The 18,943-nt window shown below is 39.5% G+C and overlaps 1 protein-coding gene across 1 annotated transcript; it reads right to left on the bottom strand.

The window, feature by feature from the left end:
• Window positions 1-6,256: 6,256 nt before the first annotated feature.
• SAMD8 (sterile alpha motif domain containing 8) lies at window positions 6,257-16,548 on the bottom strand. The gene is made up of 6 exons (XM_065746518.1): window positions 16,472-16,548; window positions 10,655-11,262; window positions 9,276-9,371; window positions 8,796-8,913; window positions 7,833-7,983; window positions 6,257-7,202 (listed from the first exon to the last, which is right to left on the bottom strand). Exons 2-6 carry the CDS (start codon window positions 11,230-11,232, stop codon window positions 6,898-6,900), a joined length of 1,248 nt encoding a protein of 415 aa, XP_065602590.1. The 5' UTR covers window positions 11,233-11,262; window positions 16,472-16,548; the 3' UTR covers window positions 6,257-6,897.
• Window positions 16,549-18,943: the final 2,395 nt, after the last annotated feature.

The following is an 18,943-nucleotide window of genomic DNA, read 5'->3' as shown; positions in this document are numbered from 1 at the left end:
ACTTGTCAAGTGACTGCTATGAAGAGTCCACTGAGTTCCTGTCATAGCATCAAACTCCACTACAGTTTTGACACAAACAGGAATTATTTTAGTTATTTTAGTATTTGGCAACTGCTTAGAAATCCAGTACTTTCACAGTTCGTTATAGATTAGAGCAAAAATCCCAAAAGAACACAAACCACAAAACAAGCATCCAGGCCACCATCCCATGTAGCCACAGACACACGAGTACAGCTGTAATCTTTAATTATTATATCACCCAGGGCAGTTATTTCTCCAGAAAAAATTTGAAGTATATATGCACACTATTATAATGAATTCATGTAGCTCGTATCAACCACATTTTGTTAATGTTACTTCTTTCTTTATTGGAAAAAGCTCTTAACGCCAATCATACTCTCACCTCTCTGCTTTAAGAGATCAATTCCAAGCAGTCCAAAAACTGCTCATGCAAATATGCTCAGTTGTTGTGAAACACTTCAACAGCTCTATGGAAGTCCAAAATCAGCCATTTAGTACACATCTCAAATGATTAACAGTACTGGCACCTACACATTTAACAGATAAAGATAAATGGCTTCCTTGGAGTCAACAAGAAGCTCGCTGGAGACAGAGCCAAGATGCAACGATGTAGTAAACAGTGTGCAGATACTGGAGATATTTTAAAGTCCCTCAGTTTATTGGGGGAATAGTTTCTGTTCTGCATCAACCATCCCTGGGAGAGTTCTGAAAGTAATTCTGAGCAAGAAATAATCATGATCTGAGAAGGGCAGTCGAAAGTTGGCGATTCCCAAATTCTTTCTAATGAAAGTGTAGGCCAGCGAGAGGTGCTTCATCTGATTTTTAACACCAGATTAAAGCCGATCTGCATAGACTGTGTTTTATTTCTTCTCACACAACATCTGTTTTTCCTTTCTGGCTCTGGTTTTAGAAGTTGCATAGAGAAGTGCAAGCTGTGGCAGAGGGAATCGATTCTTGTTCCAAGTTCCCATCTTGAAGTAGTCTTGTAACATTCTGGGAGGCAGGCAGACATGTTCTGAGTGTTTCCCCAGTCTGTGTTTACACCACACAAAGCATATACTTGCTTAAGGTTTCCAAAACACAGTTTATTGGTTCCCAGAATGTTAGATCAAAGGGTGCCTGCCACTGGTATACCAGGCCTCGCTGCCTCCAGTATCCCTTTCTCCTTGCAAGCTCAGTTTTTTTCAGAAAGGTGTACTGCCACATCCACTTCTCAGTTTGAATCTCCTCTTGAACAACTGATAATAATAATACAGTGAAAAAGGTCTCCTTATTAAGGTCTCTCTAAATTATCAGGTTGATTGAGATTATATAATTCTGAGGGAGGTAAAAAAAAACTTTCCAGCAGGTATGTATGTTAAAGTATACCTGGCTCAACACTAATGAAAGTGTTTCAGCTGGTTACGGTCACAAAAGAGACTTCAGAGTTGCCATTTACAAGTATAATTATACAACCTCAGGGCAGGCAGCATACCTGGTATACTATTTCAATATCTCCATAGGAATGAGATTCCTGAACCAAATATTAGGTGGCTGAAATCAGTAACCAAAAGCAGGAACAGGTAAAGCACACAAAAACACATGTACGGATCTCAGAAGTTAATTTCCCTCTTTCAGCTGAAGATGATTTAATGTCTCTAGGCGTGGCAGTGAGCAGTGTTGCGGTACACCAAGTCAATATATAAAACAGTGGAAAAAACTGAGATACTGAAAGCTGTCCTGTCATACCTAGCTGAGATCTTACACGACATTTTCTGACTTGTTAATAGCAAAAATATTGAAGTGATATGCCAAAGCAAAAACCTGAGGCACGCCAATACACCACGTTTTTACACCAGGGGGAAAAAGCAACCCTACACCCCAGTCTGCTCAGGTATACTTCTATGGTCACAACACTAACAGAGGTAGCAGAGCCCCCATTTTACACATGAAGTAAAACAAACATTTGCCATCTTTCAAATACTTTATTTTAGTACTTTTAAATATGTTTTAATACAACAAAGATATAAAACAATATATTAATTCAATCTCAGCTTATAATCAAACCATATTTACTTATTTACAGTACTTGCTTCAGACTTCACTGGCATACCTCTTAGTCACTACATAATACTATTTTCTTTGTCATAGACAAATTGGAGTAACTGCTCAGTGTGAAAACTATACCCCTATTATGTTATGGAACATATGCACGATGTGGTTTGTGGTTACTCACATTTGACAACTTTTTCATATTTGACAAAACCAAATTCAAGAGACAGCAATACCAAGTTACACACAGTTTTTACCTAGATAATCACTGGGCTAACATGTCAGGTTATTGTCCTCCACATTCATTATCTGCAGTTCTTATACACCCATTACAAACTGGCTTTAAAAACGTGCATGTCACTGAATTACGTACATAACGCTCGCTGCATCGTTCTCGAGATACAAACAGTAAGTATCCAGGAAACTGCAATAAACAAAAAGTTCAAAGTTTAGGACAGTATAGTGCTTGAAGGGCTGTGAGCGTCTTTTGGATGCTTTCCTCAATACATCTGCACAATCACTCCAAAGGCCTTTCCTTCCCCCCTCCCACAAAACAAAGAAAGAAAGAAACAACAACAACAACACAGTTTCAGTTGGAAAAGTGGCATTGTCAGAGATGCATCAGAAAGAGTGAAGTGGTCTTGTTTCATAGTCTACATACACAAGAATAATTCAGAGAACAAGCTGGCTCACTGCTACGAACTCTGCTGAATTGACTTCCTACTTAAAGATTCTGGTGTTCTGTACAGTTACAGGCCAAGTTTTCATAAAGGAATCCTAGATTATTAAAAAGATATATTGAAAAGCCACAGAAGTAATACTACCTGCAAATTCCAGTGAACTCCTCAACTTTACAGAATAAACTACATGGACTGGACAGATGAAACACTATTTGTCACTTATTATAGACAACTTCTCTTTTGCTTCATATTGAAGAAAAAAAAACTTTTTAAATCATGTTTTCAAAGACATCTGCTATTTCTTCTGGATGCTTAATGACTACATTTCAGCTCCACAATAGTTTTCATGCTTGAAAACCTCAGTGGACTTAAGTACACCAGAAACCTAGCTAAATGGTAATGGATAAGTGGAGCACCTGAGTGTGCAAGCATTGCTAGAAAAAAAAGCAAACCTAAAAAACCAACACCAAGGAGATACTAACTGTTGCAAAAGACTTTTTTTGATGCCTGAGTTCTACTCTTCCATCTTTTCTTTAAATATTCTTTTCTTTAAATATTTTCTTTGGTACTACATGAGAAACCACATGAAGTGTCCCCACACAGAAAATGAGATGATAGGAACTTGCACTTCAGTGCTCATTGGAGGATTTTAAGTATTCCTTCATAACATTTAACACGTTGCTCTGTTCTGAATATTTTATTTCTCTCAAAATGTTATTCTCTCTTAAAGACAGATACAAATTTTTTTGAGATTCTACTGGAATTTTTTCTTCTATGGGAGAAAAAAAAAGGAAAACTGAAAAGAAAGTGCCATTACCTACTCCCATAACTTTATCAGTTTATTATGCATAGGATGCACTTGGCCTAATCCAAGGAAATTCCTAATCTAAAATGATAAGCCTCACTAAAATCAGAATGTTTAATGATTTGCTTCACCATGAGCAGTATACTCACAGGATCCACTTCCTGCTAGTCTTGAGCATTTGAAAACTTCAGGCCTATCTACATTTCCATACCAAAGCTCTGTATTAGTGTTATCTTATTTGCCAAAGGACGTGAAAACGGTTAACGCATATGGAAGTTTTTAATATCATTGTTCAAGAAGTCTAGGAAGGCCATTCTAAGAAGCTATGTTGTAAGGTACATGGAAGGAAAGACGAGTGCGTGACTGTGCCTATCACCTTCAGGGCTGTGCACACAGATCCTTATTTTCAGACATTCCCTCTAAATATAACACCAAAGTGATAACAAGGATGATCTTAAGACTATTTCCAAGTTACAAGTACTATTAAATTTCCAAAATTGCTAGAAAAAAGAAGCAGGGGGATGCTCCCATAGAAGACGAATTGGCACATAAGGGATGCAGCAAGCTGCAAGAGAGCAAAGAGACTGCTGCACCAACACAACAGCCTTCAACATATTTAGCATTAAATCCAAGTCTCAACAATGCTCTGCTGCATTTCCTCAAGAAGACTTGTCAGCAGAGAAGCAGCAAAACACTTTTAAAACACTGACTCTGCAAAAAAGAGGTACAGAATTTTAAGCCTCTCAGTCATTTCCAACTTGTTTCCACCTCATTAACAATAAACCTTACATCACCAGTTCTTTAGATTGACTGTGATCTTTTAGTACATGAAATCACTATTTCTGTCGTTCCATCAGTTTCGAGTTTTCCTCTTGTGTGATTACAACAAAATTAACTTCCAAGACAGAAGAATTTCTGGCAGTGTTTTCACGTACTTCAGTTCTCACCAAACCAACCACTGTTTATTATTTATCTCAGACTCAGATGTTTAGCAGCAAGAAAAACAGCTTCAGCTGAAGAACAAGCTTCCTTTAAAAACAGTGATAGGCAATGTTTATGTAAAACATGAATTTACTTAAATAAATCTGAAAAATTGAATTAGAACAAAAAGAGAAGCCTTGAACTTCAATGTATCCGAACTTCATTCTAAAAGGTGTTGAAATGATAGCTTTACATTTTGTAAACATTTTTTTACACGGGGCTGCACTTGAAAACTCTCCTGTATGCCTAAATTGCAAAATACTTTTTTCAGTCTAGACACAGCTGTGCCAGCTAGCACTGATGTGCTTCTTTTCAGAATCAAGAGCTTTGCAAGTCTAAATAGCATACACCTCCACATGTCAGAATTCAGAATACAACCCTGCACAACCTGAGAACAGTTGCTTTCCTAGAGTTTAAAAACCAGCATTCATAATTGCACACGCATTGGAAAGACAAATTTAAATGAACAAACAGAGCTGTTTGATTATAAAGTCTCAAGAGGAATGTTCAAACTGCCTTTCTGCAATCAGAAAGGCAAGGACAGCAAGTGAATAGTCTTAAGTCTTTCAGAGTATTTTTTTCCCCTTAAGTCTATGCATATTTCACCAATTTGGATGGCAAGAGCCTCTAGGCTATGGCAGACTGAACAATACAGTATTACTGAAATTTCACTAAAAATTGGAATGTTACAGATTTAAAGTCTGCAGAATAGTATGATGTTTGTGTACTCAATACAGGTGGCAGAGATACTTTAAGATGCACCATTTTTCTGTGCAATAGGAGCTGAATTAATTTACAAAAATAGTACATCATGAAGAGTGCATGACAGTCAAGATGGTGTAATCCAGGTTTATGATAGAAATACACTGCAGAGAAGTGAAAAATTCCAAAAGGATTCTTCTCTATGGAGACCCTGTGGTCATAAAGACAGCTTGAACTAAGCCAAAGCTAATTCATGCTACTTTCCAAGGCTGACTTCAACCATGACAAACCACCAATTCAGAAACTGCAACAATGGAGTAAAATGGCTACATCTTTTTTTATGGCTTGCACCTTTTACCTATCAGTTTTCATTGAGAATAAATGTGTTTCAAGCCTCTACAACCAATGTTAGTGTTGTCCCCTCACAAACCACTGCAGAGAGATCACCATATGATCCTTGTTTTCACATTCTGGAGTGTGCTGGTTTTTTTTAACAACCCAAACTCAACTGCTTATGGTACTTCTATCCTTCAGAGTAGGAAACGAGCAACCTCTTTATCTCTTTCATATTTGTTAGAAGAACATATACAGTGTGTGTCTATTTATATACCTAAAAATATATGGTATTTGCATATCCAAAGATACTCACCATACTGTTGACACCAGAGTGCTATAATGCACATCAATATGAGCACTACTTCCAAAACTCACTATTATTACTCTTCTTGAAACAGTCACTACATGCATTTTCCCTGTCCATCTATGGGACAGTAAGATATGTGAAATTGTTCTGTTCTTCCAGTGTTAGAGAGCTGCTCCTAAAGAACATGCACAGGTCCAAGTATAAAAATTAATTAAAACCACACAGAAAAGTAATGCTGTGGCTTTAAACGCACTAAAGCTAAATTAACTTTGCTTTCAGTGGCTGCAGCATTTAGTTTAAGTCATTTATTTAAAACAAAAGGGAAGACTTCCCAGTGCTAGAACAACCATACAGACAACCAATAGACTAGATTAAGTAAGCTCTCCTTAAAAAAAAAGAAAAGACAGACGTCATCACTGCATAGCCACAAGGCAGACTTTCATTTTTGGCAACCAGTACGAAGACCATTTATATTGTCAGTTACACCTTAAGACTTGTTCTTAATTATCAGTTAAGAGATTCTTTTAGTATGAACCATATTGCTTTCCTCATTATGACACAGTACTCCTCAATCTTTAAGCTTATACAATTTGTTTTAAGATTTATGACTATTTTTTAAAAAGCCATCATAAAGTTCTATATTTTTAGTCAGTATACAGAAAGGATGGCATGTCAGGTAATGGAGATTAACCGAGCCTGTAAAGGTATGCTGTATTCAGCTCAAGCACACATTGGAGGTTAAAGTTACTTAAACGTTCACACAGAACCTTACAAAGGGTTAACAGTATTCTGGTTCATATTCACGATACACTGACTGCCTTTCTACCAGACCCTGTGTTGTATTCCCTTAAAGCAACAACAAAACACATCCCTGTGAAGTGTGGCAACCCCATCCTATGACTAAGAATCTAAGAAACAAGACAAGGAGGTGGTGACCACGGAATGGAAAAAAACCCACAACTTTATAACCCCTCCAGCTAACCTTGTAGGGTCTTAGCCGTAACACTTCATAAAAATCTGCATCAACACACTCTTCAGCCAATCAGTCTTTTCATTACAGTAGGTTTTGAAAATGGCCAGCAATACTCATTGGGAACAGTACCATTAACGTTGCATTCAAAGAAAGAAAACATTGGAAACCAGATCCTTGCTCTTCTACTCTGTTGATATGCTCTAGTATTAGCCAATGTGTGGTAATACAGGAAGAGTCTTGTAGTGATGTAAAAGGCAATGAAGACATCAATAGAATAATGTTCATGTGCAGCCAAAATGAAGAAGATTCCAAAGAGGTTGAGGACCCAAGACAAGGTGTGCAAGAAGTTCCAGCTCCTTGGCGTATCTAGGAGAAAACAAAGTAACTGACCTTGAGTGTCTCAAAGAAAAATATCATGAAGTATAGATTTTTCTGTTATTCGAGTCATTTCCTTGAACGTGAACTCAGACTAATTATCTTAGCTTGCTATATATTGCATCAAATCATGGCTCATATTTACAGAAGAACAGTATTCCTTCATATATTCTCACTTATGTGATGCTTGATATTTCATATTTGTGGATTATACCAAGGGTACACCACCTAGCCTAAGATTTTACTGATAGGCTGCTGTCAGAGACCTAGGTAAATGAATAAGGAACAGAAAATCATTAATAACTTCCCCAGGATTCTCCCAGCAGCAAGCTACAAAGCCTTTCTAATTTCTTGGCTTGCTTGTCTTTTCAGATGCATCCTATTTATCCTTCCACTAATCAGTGTGGTTTCTGTCTGCAACTGAACCACCACAAACAAGAGAAAAAGCAGATATCTGAATTTGTTAACTTTAATGTTACTCTCCATGCCTTTGGCTGAGGGCAAGCAGCAAAGAATACTTCAGGACATTTAAGTATTTACACTCGTACACCTTTGTTTGGCAGCAAGCAGTACAAATTCTTAACACTTCAGGACATTTAAATATTGACACTGTGTACTTACATTCTGTGACAAAGAAGTTGAGCATGGTCAGGACAACAGTGTGGCCACTGAACATATAATCTCCACATGTATGTACTCCAGTAAGAGTCATTCCAAATCCACTCCATATTGCAAACGCCCGCTGGAGTTTTGCCCAAACACTGCCATACAACTACGTGTAAAAAGACAGCAGCATTAACCTTTAGTAAGTTTCTTCCCAGCACAAACAATACTTCCTTAAAGTTATACCAGAGATAGCTAGAAGTTAGCCTTCTAGCACTGTGTGTGTTAAGTAGAACAGATTGTTTGGGGATTTTTATTAAAATACAGGTTAGCAGATCATTGTCTTTTACTGCAGTGATGAGTTCCCTTAGTAAGGTCAATTAGTGCCTCTGGTTAATCCCAGCATTTACAGTGAGTGCTATGTTGCAAGTCACTTAAACATACTAAGCGTCACTTGTTTTTTAACCTGTACGTATTCTACCTCATCATGTGTCACTGTCAGTCTTCCAATATTCAGCTCAAACTTCTAAACTCAAGGAAAAAAATATGAAATCTCAAATTCAAAGGAACATTTCTTTTTAAAGCAGTAATATATTGTTCCAAACTGCACACCCAGCTTTTCTTCGTTGTTTGTCTTGTTGAAGATGGGGTGATCACTTAAGTTGATGCCTTAAGTGCAATTTTCTCTGAACTATTCTCTCCAGTTTATATTGTAAAACATTTTTTAAAGTTCCCCTTCTCCCTTTACCAAGTTACTCTGCTACCTTCAAAACAGCAAGAGTTTCAAAGACTCCTAGAGATGATATATCCACATAATGGCAATGAATGAAGGGAGGCAGAGAGGAAAAGAAACATGCTGCTCTTACCAGCATACATCTAACACGATAGCCACAATCATCTTTATCATAACTTAAGTAACATTTTTAAAAAACCTTTTTAAAAAGAAAACAGGCGAAAATCTGAAGCATTTCAAGTTTTTACCTTTCCAGTACACTGCAAGTGCTGGCCTGGCACAGAAAGCGAGGTAACAAACATTGTAACACAACGCAGTAAGAACACTGTCCCCATAAGGCTGCACAGTCTTCGCAGAAGTATAGATCTGGGAAGAATACACAGAAACTGAGAGTAAGAATCCCAATATATTGTATTTTTATGATGATAACATTTTCTCCCACTGCAGCTTAATTCCACGAAGCCCCACGAAGCTCCAAATCACCGAATTTTACTTCTGAGTAGTACTATACAGACAATATTCCACATGACAGGGTGAGACAGTGGAGCAAGCCAACAAAAACCCCACAGCCCCACTCCTCTGCAGTTACATTAGCTGCACTTGTACTAGCTTTGGCACTCACGTCTTCTGCTGATGAATTGATAAAGACTGCTGAAAAGTTAACTTATAACAGCCACACACACAAATGGGTTTTGTTTAGCTACTTGCCATGTATATAAACACTGTACCTGTGTTTATGAAGCAGAAGAACCAACAGCCAAATGTAGCAAAGAATTACACCACATACTTCGGTCATAGCAAATGCCCATGGTATCCTAGGGACACTAAAAAGAAAAAAGATGAAGCAAGAAAGGTTTAATACAAATGCTTAATTTTTCTTTCTAGTCTCAGTATTTAGAAAAAAAAACACAACAACTATATAAGGTCCTAGCTACAAAACTAACTTGAATTACTCTCACAATAGTTTAAACTACAATCAAAATTACTGTTCGACCGAGTTAAATGTAATTTGAATTATAATTTAATTATCTCCTTTCCAGTCATGAATTTTCAGGAAACATTTACATGGAATTCACCAAGTCAAGGAAAATCTCTGCTGTGCTCTCTTAATTTTGCACTGCTCTCATTTTCTCTCCTTTCCCTTTGTTTGATGAGAACCATCCTGGCTGAGCTATTTATAATTCAGATATATTTTGTACACTACCTCAAAGGATTAGGTCCCTACTGACTTCACTAAATCTGATAATGAAAATGGATATTAGAAGGAATAAAGACACAAAGATGTGACTTTTAGACAGTTCGACTTATGAAAATCTCTGTCCCCTCAATCGGAACATTCACCCCCTGCAGAATTTCTGGTCAGCGACTAAGATTTCACCTTTGATGTTGTGTATCTTTTCTGACTCAAACTGATTACTTAATGATAACAAAATGCACAGGCACTGCTTAAGTTATGGGAGTATTCTAGTACACATGTGTGGTTGATAAAGATGCTGGCCTATTCAGTCTCCTTCAGAGCTCCCCCAAACAATTCTTAACAAGTTGACAGAGGGGAGACAGCATAAACACAGTACTGATGCTATTCCTTCCAGCTTCCTCACTCACTGGCACTTCATTTAACAAGTTTCCCAAAGCAAAAAGCATGCATCTTCTCCAGATAGCCAACCATCAGTGGGCCACCACATTAAAAATTAAGACCAAAACATCCCTTCATCAAAAGTTGTCCTATAGCAAGTCATATTAAGCTTCATAGCAGCATCTGGATTTCAGGAAGAGCAAACAGCTGCTTACCAATGATAGCTGATCATCATTCTTTTTACCAGAATGAAAAGACTGAACAATTAATTCCCAAGTTGAAATTAGCTAAAGAAAAAAATTAAATATAAACAGGGTAGAATAGAAGCTCAATTTGTTTTCCCCTGCAAGGACCAAATTTCTACATCAAATAGAAGTGTATTTCAGTCTTTGGAGAGAACATACTACACACATTACCATTTTGCACAACCAGCTTCAAGAACATACAAAACATTGAGAATAAAAGAAAATAAAAGGCAGCCCATACCTTAAACGACAACTTATTACTTCGTTTTAAAAGAAAATTTCTTACCTATCTAGAAATATGTCTGGTAGAGGTGGATATGTTTGCATGTCAGGTACTCGCTCATGTACTATAACCATAACAAATGATGTAAAGCCAAACACTATGAAGACATAAACACAACTTAAAACTGTCTTCCAGTACTCTGGATCCAGTCTTCTTGGAGAATGTTTGTTTTTTCCATTTGCATATTGATATTGATCACCATTCAAGTCTGTAATTGGTCCATCATAGTCCCGAGGTACTTCACCATTGCAAAACCAATCTCCACCTTGCAGTGAACCAACAGTAGCACACACTGCGCCAATGTGACTATCGCTGTTGTAACCCAGCTCTTCTAGGACATCAATATGTTGTTTCTGTAGCTTGCGTATGGACAGCATCAGCCTTTTGATATCTCCTAGGATTTTGATTTCTAATGGAGGAGATCGTAAATCATACTCTGTGAGTGTCAGCAATGTAATTCCATCTAGTCGGTGTCTATTGCACAAAATATCCACGTATTCACAGAAGCCTTCTTCCTTCAGCCACTTGGCCACATTCTTGGTAGTCCAACGTCGAATGCAAAGCTGGTTATTGCCTGCCATCGTCCTTCTCTATCCACCAAGAAAACTGACCTGGTTTACATTGGAGAAAGAGACAAGACCTCAATGTTTACTGAAGATTATCGAAAACATCACTACCTTTCACGCGTTCTTCGATGCTTCATTAGCTGAAGACATTTTATGTAAGTGCTGGCCACAAACCAGGCATAACTTATTAGATAAGTAAATATTTTTAAACACCTTTAGTCCAGCGAAACGAAGTTTAACTTGTTCTTACACAGAAATATAAAGCCACTCAGAAGGAGAATATTACCTAGATCTAACCAGCCTTTTATTCATTACAAATGAAAATATGAGTTTGTGAATTACACTAATCAAAAAAAAAAAAAAAAAGATTACCTGTTTAAATAGTAGCTTAATCATTAGTCTTGTCTACTGTTTACACTTCAAAAAATAAGGAAGGAAATATAACCACGTAAAACTGAAATATAGCTAAAACAGTACATCACAGGTCTGACGTACTCTACTGCTTTAAAATATATATGGAAGCTTTGGTAGCATGAACCCCCCCCCCCACCACAGAAAACCTAATGCTTGGTATCTACAGTCATAGTGACCTGAGCCATCTCAGCTGTACATTAATGATGCAGTTGTCTAACTTAGATATCTATGTATGAGCTGAGTAATTACTTACAGATACTTGCAAATAATTTAGGATTTTATACTCTTAAAGTAACACTATTGGAAACCAAGCATTAATTTTTATTTCAAAATATCTTTAAAAGTGGCCATAACAGAGAGCACATCAAAATTGAAAAAAAAAAAAGTATTCTCTGCATAGAAATTTCTCAGTGATATTTTTGTTAACTCTAGGATACTGTTTGATTAGGGAAGGCATTGCAGCAACGCTTTATTAATGTGGGACGAATAAGATACTGTAACAGCTTCAAACTGTGGGGTTGGTCCATAGCACTACAAATAATTTAGAGCACTTAAAAATTAGTAATAATAATCCCAATTTGTTACATGTAGTATATGAAAGAGAAATCTAGAAAGATTACTAATGATGTAAAAGTACTAAAAAACTTATTCAATGTTTAAAACCCACAGTGGTACAGGATGGATTTGTGCATAATTTATACTTGGTAGCTTATGTACAGCTACTGTCCAAGAACCAGCTACAGTTTCACAGCTCCTTCCTATGAGAAAAAGCAGTGTAATTAATCAGAATGCTTCAATCACGCCAACCAAATCTCAGAAAACACCTAACAGTACCAGCACTAACACCACATGTACCTTTCAAGATCTTCAGAGGGAAGACTAGGAAGCAGTTTGTGAAATATTTCTATTTACCTTCTGTACACTGAAAATAGGCACTCAACCCAAGACAAACATTGAAGTGTTTTCAGCTCTTCCTCACACACAACTGCTTTACTTCTTTTCTTTTTAAAAAGGTACCATGCCTATCATCAGAAGTAGCACCTATAATTATTGAGTGCAACTTCTTCCACCATAAACCTAACAGCACTGCACACCACTTTCTTCTGTATTAGAAAAGGCTCCGTTTGCCCATCAACACTTCCCAGCAGCACACAAGAAGCAGTTCAGCAGAAAAACGGAGCACAACTCAAAGCTGCCCTTTAAAAGGCCCAAGGGAGCAGTACTCCTTAAAACATTCCCTCTGGAGGCGATTGTACATAAACAGCATGATTTTATTTCTCAAAAGGCCACGTGCAGTCAATACATATATGAGGTTTAACATCTTGATTTAAACAGTTGCCAAAATATACTCATCTCCGCATCTACTATAATCTTCCTTCACCACATAAGAGTAGAATTGTTCATTAGTTACCTTAATAGTACTGAAGATCTTGTTCAAATCAACTGCATCAACATAGTATTACGAAAAAAAAAAAAATTAAGGCGTAATTAATTGTTACTATTGATCTTTTTTCATACTTAAAAAATCTTACTCCACTGAAAAGAAAAAAAAGATTAGCTCATTGGAATTCCCAGCTTTCTTTATTCAGAAGTACCAACAAAGTACACACGTGTTAATCTATGTTTTATGAGACAGTAATCATCACATATTTTCCAAAAGCAGTGAATTTAGACTCACCAAGAACACACTCAGCTTGCTGACCTAATCAAAGCACCTTCTGAGGGCAAATGCAGGAAACTCTCTTTTCCCAGTAAGAATTCTGTTGGTTTGGCAAATGAATCTCAACACCCATACAGTATTTCTTCATATAGAATTCCAGAAATTTAAATAAATGAATTAATAAATAAATAAATAGAAATCAGCCCTTGCATGGCATGCAATAAACGTGACCTCATAACACTGAGTAAGCCTGCCCCAAAACATCAAAGGTCATTACTGACTGGGCAGAACAGGGAGAAAGTCTGCATCAACTTATGATGCACCTTGATAGCACCTGCTTCTGTTTTTAAATGCTGCCAAAGAGAATACATTTAGCCAGCTGGAAAAGACAAACATAGCACTTAAAATGCTAAGTTAATCATCCCACGCAACTCATAGCTAACTTCAATTGAAACAGCAGCAGTTAAGTTCACTTCTGATGACAAGGTGTTTTCCTTAAACTCAGAAGCTGTACTCTCCTTGGAACTACACATTCAGTGCCACTTTTATATTTTACGCAGTAAAAAGTACATTTTCCTGATAATCTTAGCACCTGAAACATAACACAGATCTCTATGCCAAACTGTTGATTTTCTAGGCTTGAGAAAAATGTAAGCTTATAGGACAGAAGCAGAAATATTCTATATATGCAGAATAATTAAAAGCCTTACTTTTTACCCCCTCACCTTTTATGTGATTTCTTTTATCCCACTGCTAACTTGGAAATATTGTTAAGCCTACATGGAGTCTGCACTGAAGACCAACACCAGCAGCCTGCACTGTGTGACTGACTAACGTAACAGAAGAGTCACCCAGGTGACTGTACATAGCAGCACCAAAAGCCTCCTACATTACTGGTTTTTATCTCCGAAAACAAATAAAGGATCGCATGAATAACATTAAGCAAGCGCAGACTCAAGTGTCAGAGGGCAAAATATACTTTTCTCCTGACATCAGCAATGTCTGCAGCAAGCTGGTTGATTACTTTCCTGTTACTGTTGACTTTATATTTAGTCAGCCCATCAGCAGAACATTCATGTGTTCTATTTCCCCTTTTCCTTCTCCAGTCTTTCAATTAACAGCATGAACACAACCAAATGCAAACTACTGCAAGAGCAATAGGTGCATACTTAGATACAGAAGATTCATCTCTCTCAGAATTATTACCCACAGTACCAGCACATTTTCCTTCCCAAATTACCTCTAGTCAACCGCTAAGCCCATAACTTCTCCAGCACGTAACGAGTCACTGTACTGAGGTACAAAGGTGGAAAGTTTCTGCTATAGTCAAGAGACAGCAGCAGTATCATTACACTAACATGAGGCAACAGACCTGATACAGAGATGTGGATCATGTGCACAAGCATCACAGCAGAAGGGTTAAGTGAGAAGCTGGCAGTGCCCACAGCAGGCTCAGCAGGGTGCTGTGGGTTCACTGTGCAAAGCCACCATCACCATGCTCTCCTGCATGCTGGGCAGCCCGTGACCCCCCTGCTGTCATACTTCTTGTTACTCCCTTCTAATTTCAATTCTTGCCATCCTTGAGAAGAATTCTAGGAAGGTGACTGAAGAACAATCAGATCTCGAAGGATGTAACCTACATTCCTTCGCAATAGTTTTCAAGCTGGAGTCTGAATGTAGGCAATCCCAGCTCATACCCCCCCCCCCCCCCCCCCCCACTGACTCAGCTAACTGCAGAGCAATGCACCTCACATTCTGGGAGAAAATACTGCCATGCAACATCTGCTGGTGTGCAGTGCAGGTGTGACATGAGCTCTGCTGCTGAACAGAAAAGCCACAGAAAAGCCAGCACACACATGCTAAACCAGCCTGCCATGGCGAGGATGCTGTCCTGCACGCTCAGACAGGACTGCTGCGCTGGAAAAGGAGCACAGAGAACTTGTCTCACACACCAGCAGTCTCTTGTACTCTGCTGCTGATGATCATCACTGGCTCTTCTTGAAAACCCTGGGCTGAGAAATTGGACAGACCTCCTGAAGTGAGCCCACAGTAACTTCACATGCAGCAATGCTCCCATCAACCTCGCCTTCTGTTTTACTGAGTGACGTTGCTGTCAGAGCTGCTCGGTAAACATCCTACTAAGTGACATTATAAGCGGCATTACAACTGTTCTCACAGGCCACAGCGCAACTTAAGGTAGGATACAAAGCCTCACAAAGTACCACCTGTCTGGCTTATTGTAAGCTTTAGATCATCAAGGAAGATCTGCTTTTCAAGAACGGTTCAGTGAAAGCGCTGCACGGTGGAAAATAAAGAACTGACACCGTAAAAGCAAAGATGAGCTCCGTATGCTTAAAGAGCCCTTCTGATGGAATACCTCCATGCAAAACCGACAGCAGCTATTACAGATGATCCTGGAAGCTAAACTCATTTGTCTCGAGAACCACTAAGAGCGATTACACAGCTCAGCAGCTGAATAGAATACATACAGCTCCTCGACTGCCGCACCTCATTAAACCAAATGGGCTGTACTACACTCACTGAGAGCAGCTCCACTCCCCATCTGCTAACCAGCTCACAAAACGTTTCCTTATCCTGCCACCATCATTCAAGGCGCACACAAGTGTCTTTCAAGCAACTGATTGAGCATTCCTCCACTTCACTTATCCCAGAACGTAACTCACAGTATCTCGCTGATATCTGAAAAAGACCTTGAACGTTTCACATCCTAAATGTCAGGCATCAAGGAGCAATCCTGCATCAAGCTGCTTAGCAGAAAAACAACTCAGGTTCGCTGCTTTCCCCTTTTTCACCTCCTTTTCTTCTCACACCCTCACTTTCATGCGAAAACAGCGGAATTCATTAACAGTCCTGCTATCCGCACGAACATCAGAGCAGTGTTTGTAGCGGAGCCATGTTTGCTCGACAACCACTGACAAACCGATCTCACCAGCCCAACGAAGACTAGAGTCCTCCTCGCTTTCAGTGCACTGAAACACGCAAGAAATCGGAAGCGTTGGAAGCTGCGATCGCCGCACGTAAAGCGGCACAGCTCAAGGAGCTCAGCCGCGAGTGCGGGCAGCACATAGCAACGGCACCCGCGGACGACAAGAGCCCCGGGGCGGGCGACGCGGACACCGCCGCGGAACCCCCTTCTCCCGCGGCCCCACTCCGCCTCACCTCAGCAGCGCCCAGCTCCGGGGCGGCAACGGCTCCTGCGCGCCCTGCCTCCCTCCGGCAGCGCCGGCTCCCGCAGCCGCCCCATCCCCGGCAGGAAGCGGCGCGCGCGGGCGGCGGAAGGGGCGGGGCGGCGCGGCCGCTGGCTGAGGCCCGGTCCTATCGGGTCGGGGTGCGGGGTGCCCGTTCCTGAAGCCGGACGTGTGTTTCGTGGGGGGAAGGCTCGCTGCCGCAGCTGAGAGCAGCCGCGGGAAAGCTGGGGCTGTTGCTCATGGAGGTGGTGGCGGAGCCTGTCTGAAGTGCGGTTTGGGTACGGCGTCATTTATACAGCGCCGTTTGTTTTTCCCCTCTGCTTGGCTATCTGACCATCTCCTTTGGGATTCCTTGGTACGGCCTGCATGGGGGAAAGTTGGGAGTTTCTCACCGCGCTGAACGGAATTGTCTCTAATGATACTATTAAACGTATGGACATGGACTTCTCTATACATCACTTAAAAAAAAATAACAACAAAACACAAAAACACACCGACCACAAAAATGCGCATTGTCATGACAATACCCCCATCCCTCAAAGGCAATACAAATGCAATTCAAAGGCATACATCTAGAAAAAGAAAACAAAACAAAACAAAAGGCAGCAAAGAAAGCTTGCAGGGCCCTTACAAAGCTCCGTTTCCATATCAAACCCTTACAAAACATTTCTCTCTTCAGTTGTGCCATTATTCTTTCTGATGGCTGTAAGAAAACCAAATCTGAATGCCAGCAGCAGGCTGGCAGCGCTCAGTCATTTCTCCAAGGTGATCCCGAGCACGGAGGTGGGCAGGACAAGAGACTGATGGAAACTTCAGGCAGCTCCGGTGCTCCGCAGCCTATAATTAATACAAACGGAGGGGATGGTAGGGGACAGACAAATTAGAACCAAATGACTCCAGAAATACATTTATTTTGTCTATCAGCTGACATTTAGCTTTCAGCCCTTTGAGGCATCATCATGCAGTCTGAAGAACATTCAGAAATTTCTGATGTAGTTACAATGAGGTCCCAGAGAAGTCTCCCAAATTGTTGCATCCTTTGAAATAAAAAACACCAGTGCCAGTGTCACTCCATTAAGTTAATGAGCTAAGACTTTCAGAGAATTTAGTCTTGTTCTCCTCCAGAGGAAGAAGGGATCTTTCACAATCCTGATACACGTGCAGCTACAGTGAAACAAAGGAAATCTTGCATTTTGAAATGCTGACATCAATGGGCAGCCTGATGCAGCTGCCCAGGACTGTACAATCAGTTGTAATGAAATGCATTCATTCTAAATAGATGAAGCAGGCAGAATAGAAACCACCTCTGCTCATTATTATGTCTGTGTCCTGATGTTGTTTTGAAGGTGCAGTCTGTTCTACCCAGCTTTTATATTTTACACCAAAGTGTCACTTAACAAATAAGCGCTGGAGTTAGAGATGATCTCTCATTTTCCTTGCCTGGTTTCCTCTGCAGGCAGCACAGGAGCTAAGTGCTGTTTCAGTCCTTGAAATGGTCCTCTTTTTTCCTTCACGTGCACCAGATGGAAAACACAAGTCCAAACAAGCCAGTGACAATCTGTAGCATATAAAGGTCTGAGAAGTAAGCAAAAAATGCAACAGACCTGAATGTAAACTGTTACTAAGCAATTTTGCTTACTCCACACCCACATTCAGTGTGTATTCAAAATTGCTGGCTCTCGGTTGACAAGGAAAACAAGGTTATAGGAGTGAAAGGAGGGTAAGGTAAGGTAAGACTTTACTCTTCTTTGCAATGTCAATTCATTTCATTTGCTGCTGTGATTTATTTTCTTCACCAGCTGCCAATTAGAACTCCTTGCACACTTCAAGATGCTGAACTGTAAAATTAACAAGACATTTCCTCTTCTGCTTGTGCCTGACAAGCTGGTTTAAGCTACCAGTGCAAAAATAAATTGAAAACCTACCTGCTCACTCACAATAAGAAAGGAAAAAGTAGAAGTCAAAAGCTTCTTATCCTATCCTATTTCTTTACACCATTAATAAGAAAGACCAGCATGAACCTACAGTCATGAAATTCCCTGAATTCAGTTTCCAGGCTTTAAAGTCCAGACTGGAAAATGATCTCTGTGTGTATGTATCCATGAATTATACAGGACTCAAGCCTTGCCACAGCTATTTGAAGTTGTCACTGCCTATGCCATTTTTCTTCCAGCAAGTTTCATCACTTAACAGATATTTCCAAAATGACCAGATTAGCTAACACAAAAAAAAAAAAACAACACAATTTAGGACTTAGAATTCTTGAATTAAAATGGACGTGTGACAGCTGTTGAGGCACTATGCTTCAAAACTGAAAACTACTTTTCCCTGCTAACACTTGATGCCTTTTAAAAGAGTGAATTATCTAGATATGTGCTTTATTTCACAGAAATTTCCAATAAGCCTCATTCTGTCACTGTGAGTTATGTCACCCCGTGCTATG

This window comes from Cyrtonyx montezumae, unplaced genomic scaffold, assembly GCF_038088225.1.
Source record: "Cyrtonyx montezumae isolate F1298 unplaced genomic scaffold, pur_monq_1.0 scaffold_4, whole genome shotgun sequence".
NCBI lineage: Eukaryota > Metazoa > Chordata > Aves > Galliformes > Odontophoridae > Cyrtonyx > Cyrtonyx montezumae.
This window is presented reverse-complemented; position numbering and strand designations above follow the sequence as displayed.

Excerpts from the sequence above, each read along its gene's own strand:
- SAMD8 (XM_065746518.1), bottom strand. The coding sequence starts at position 11,232 with ATGGCAGGCAATAACCAGCTTTGCATTCGACGTTGGACTACCAAGAAT. Across the intron at positions 9,372-10,654 it reads CCAGACATATTTCTAGATAG|TGTCCCTAGGATACCATGGG; the intron begins GTAAGAAATTTT and ends TTTTCTTTTTAG. Across the intron at positions 7,203-7,832 it reads CAACTTCTTTGTCACAGAAT|ATACGCCAAGGAGCTGGAAC; the intron begins GTAAGTACACAG and ends GTTTTCTCCTAG.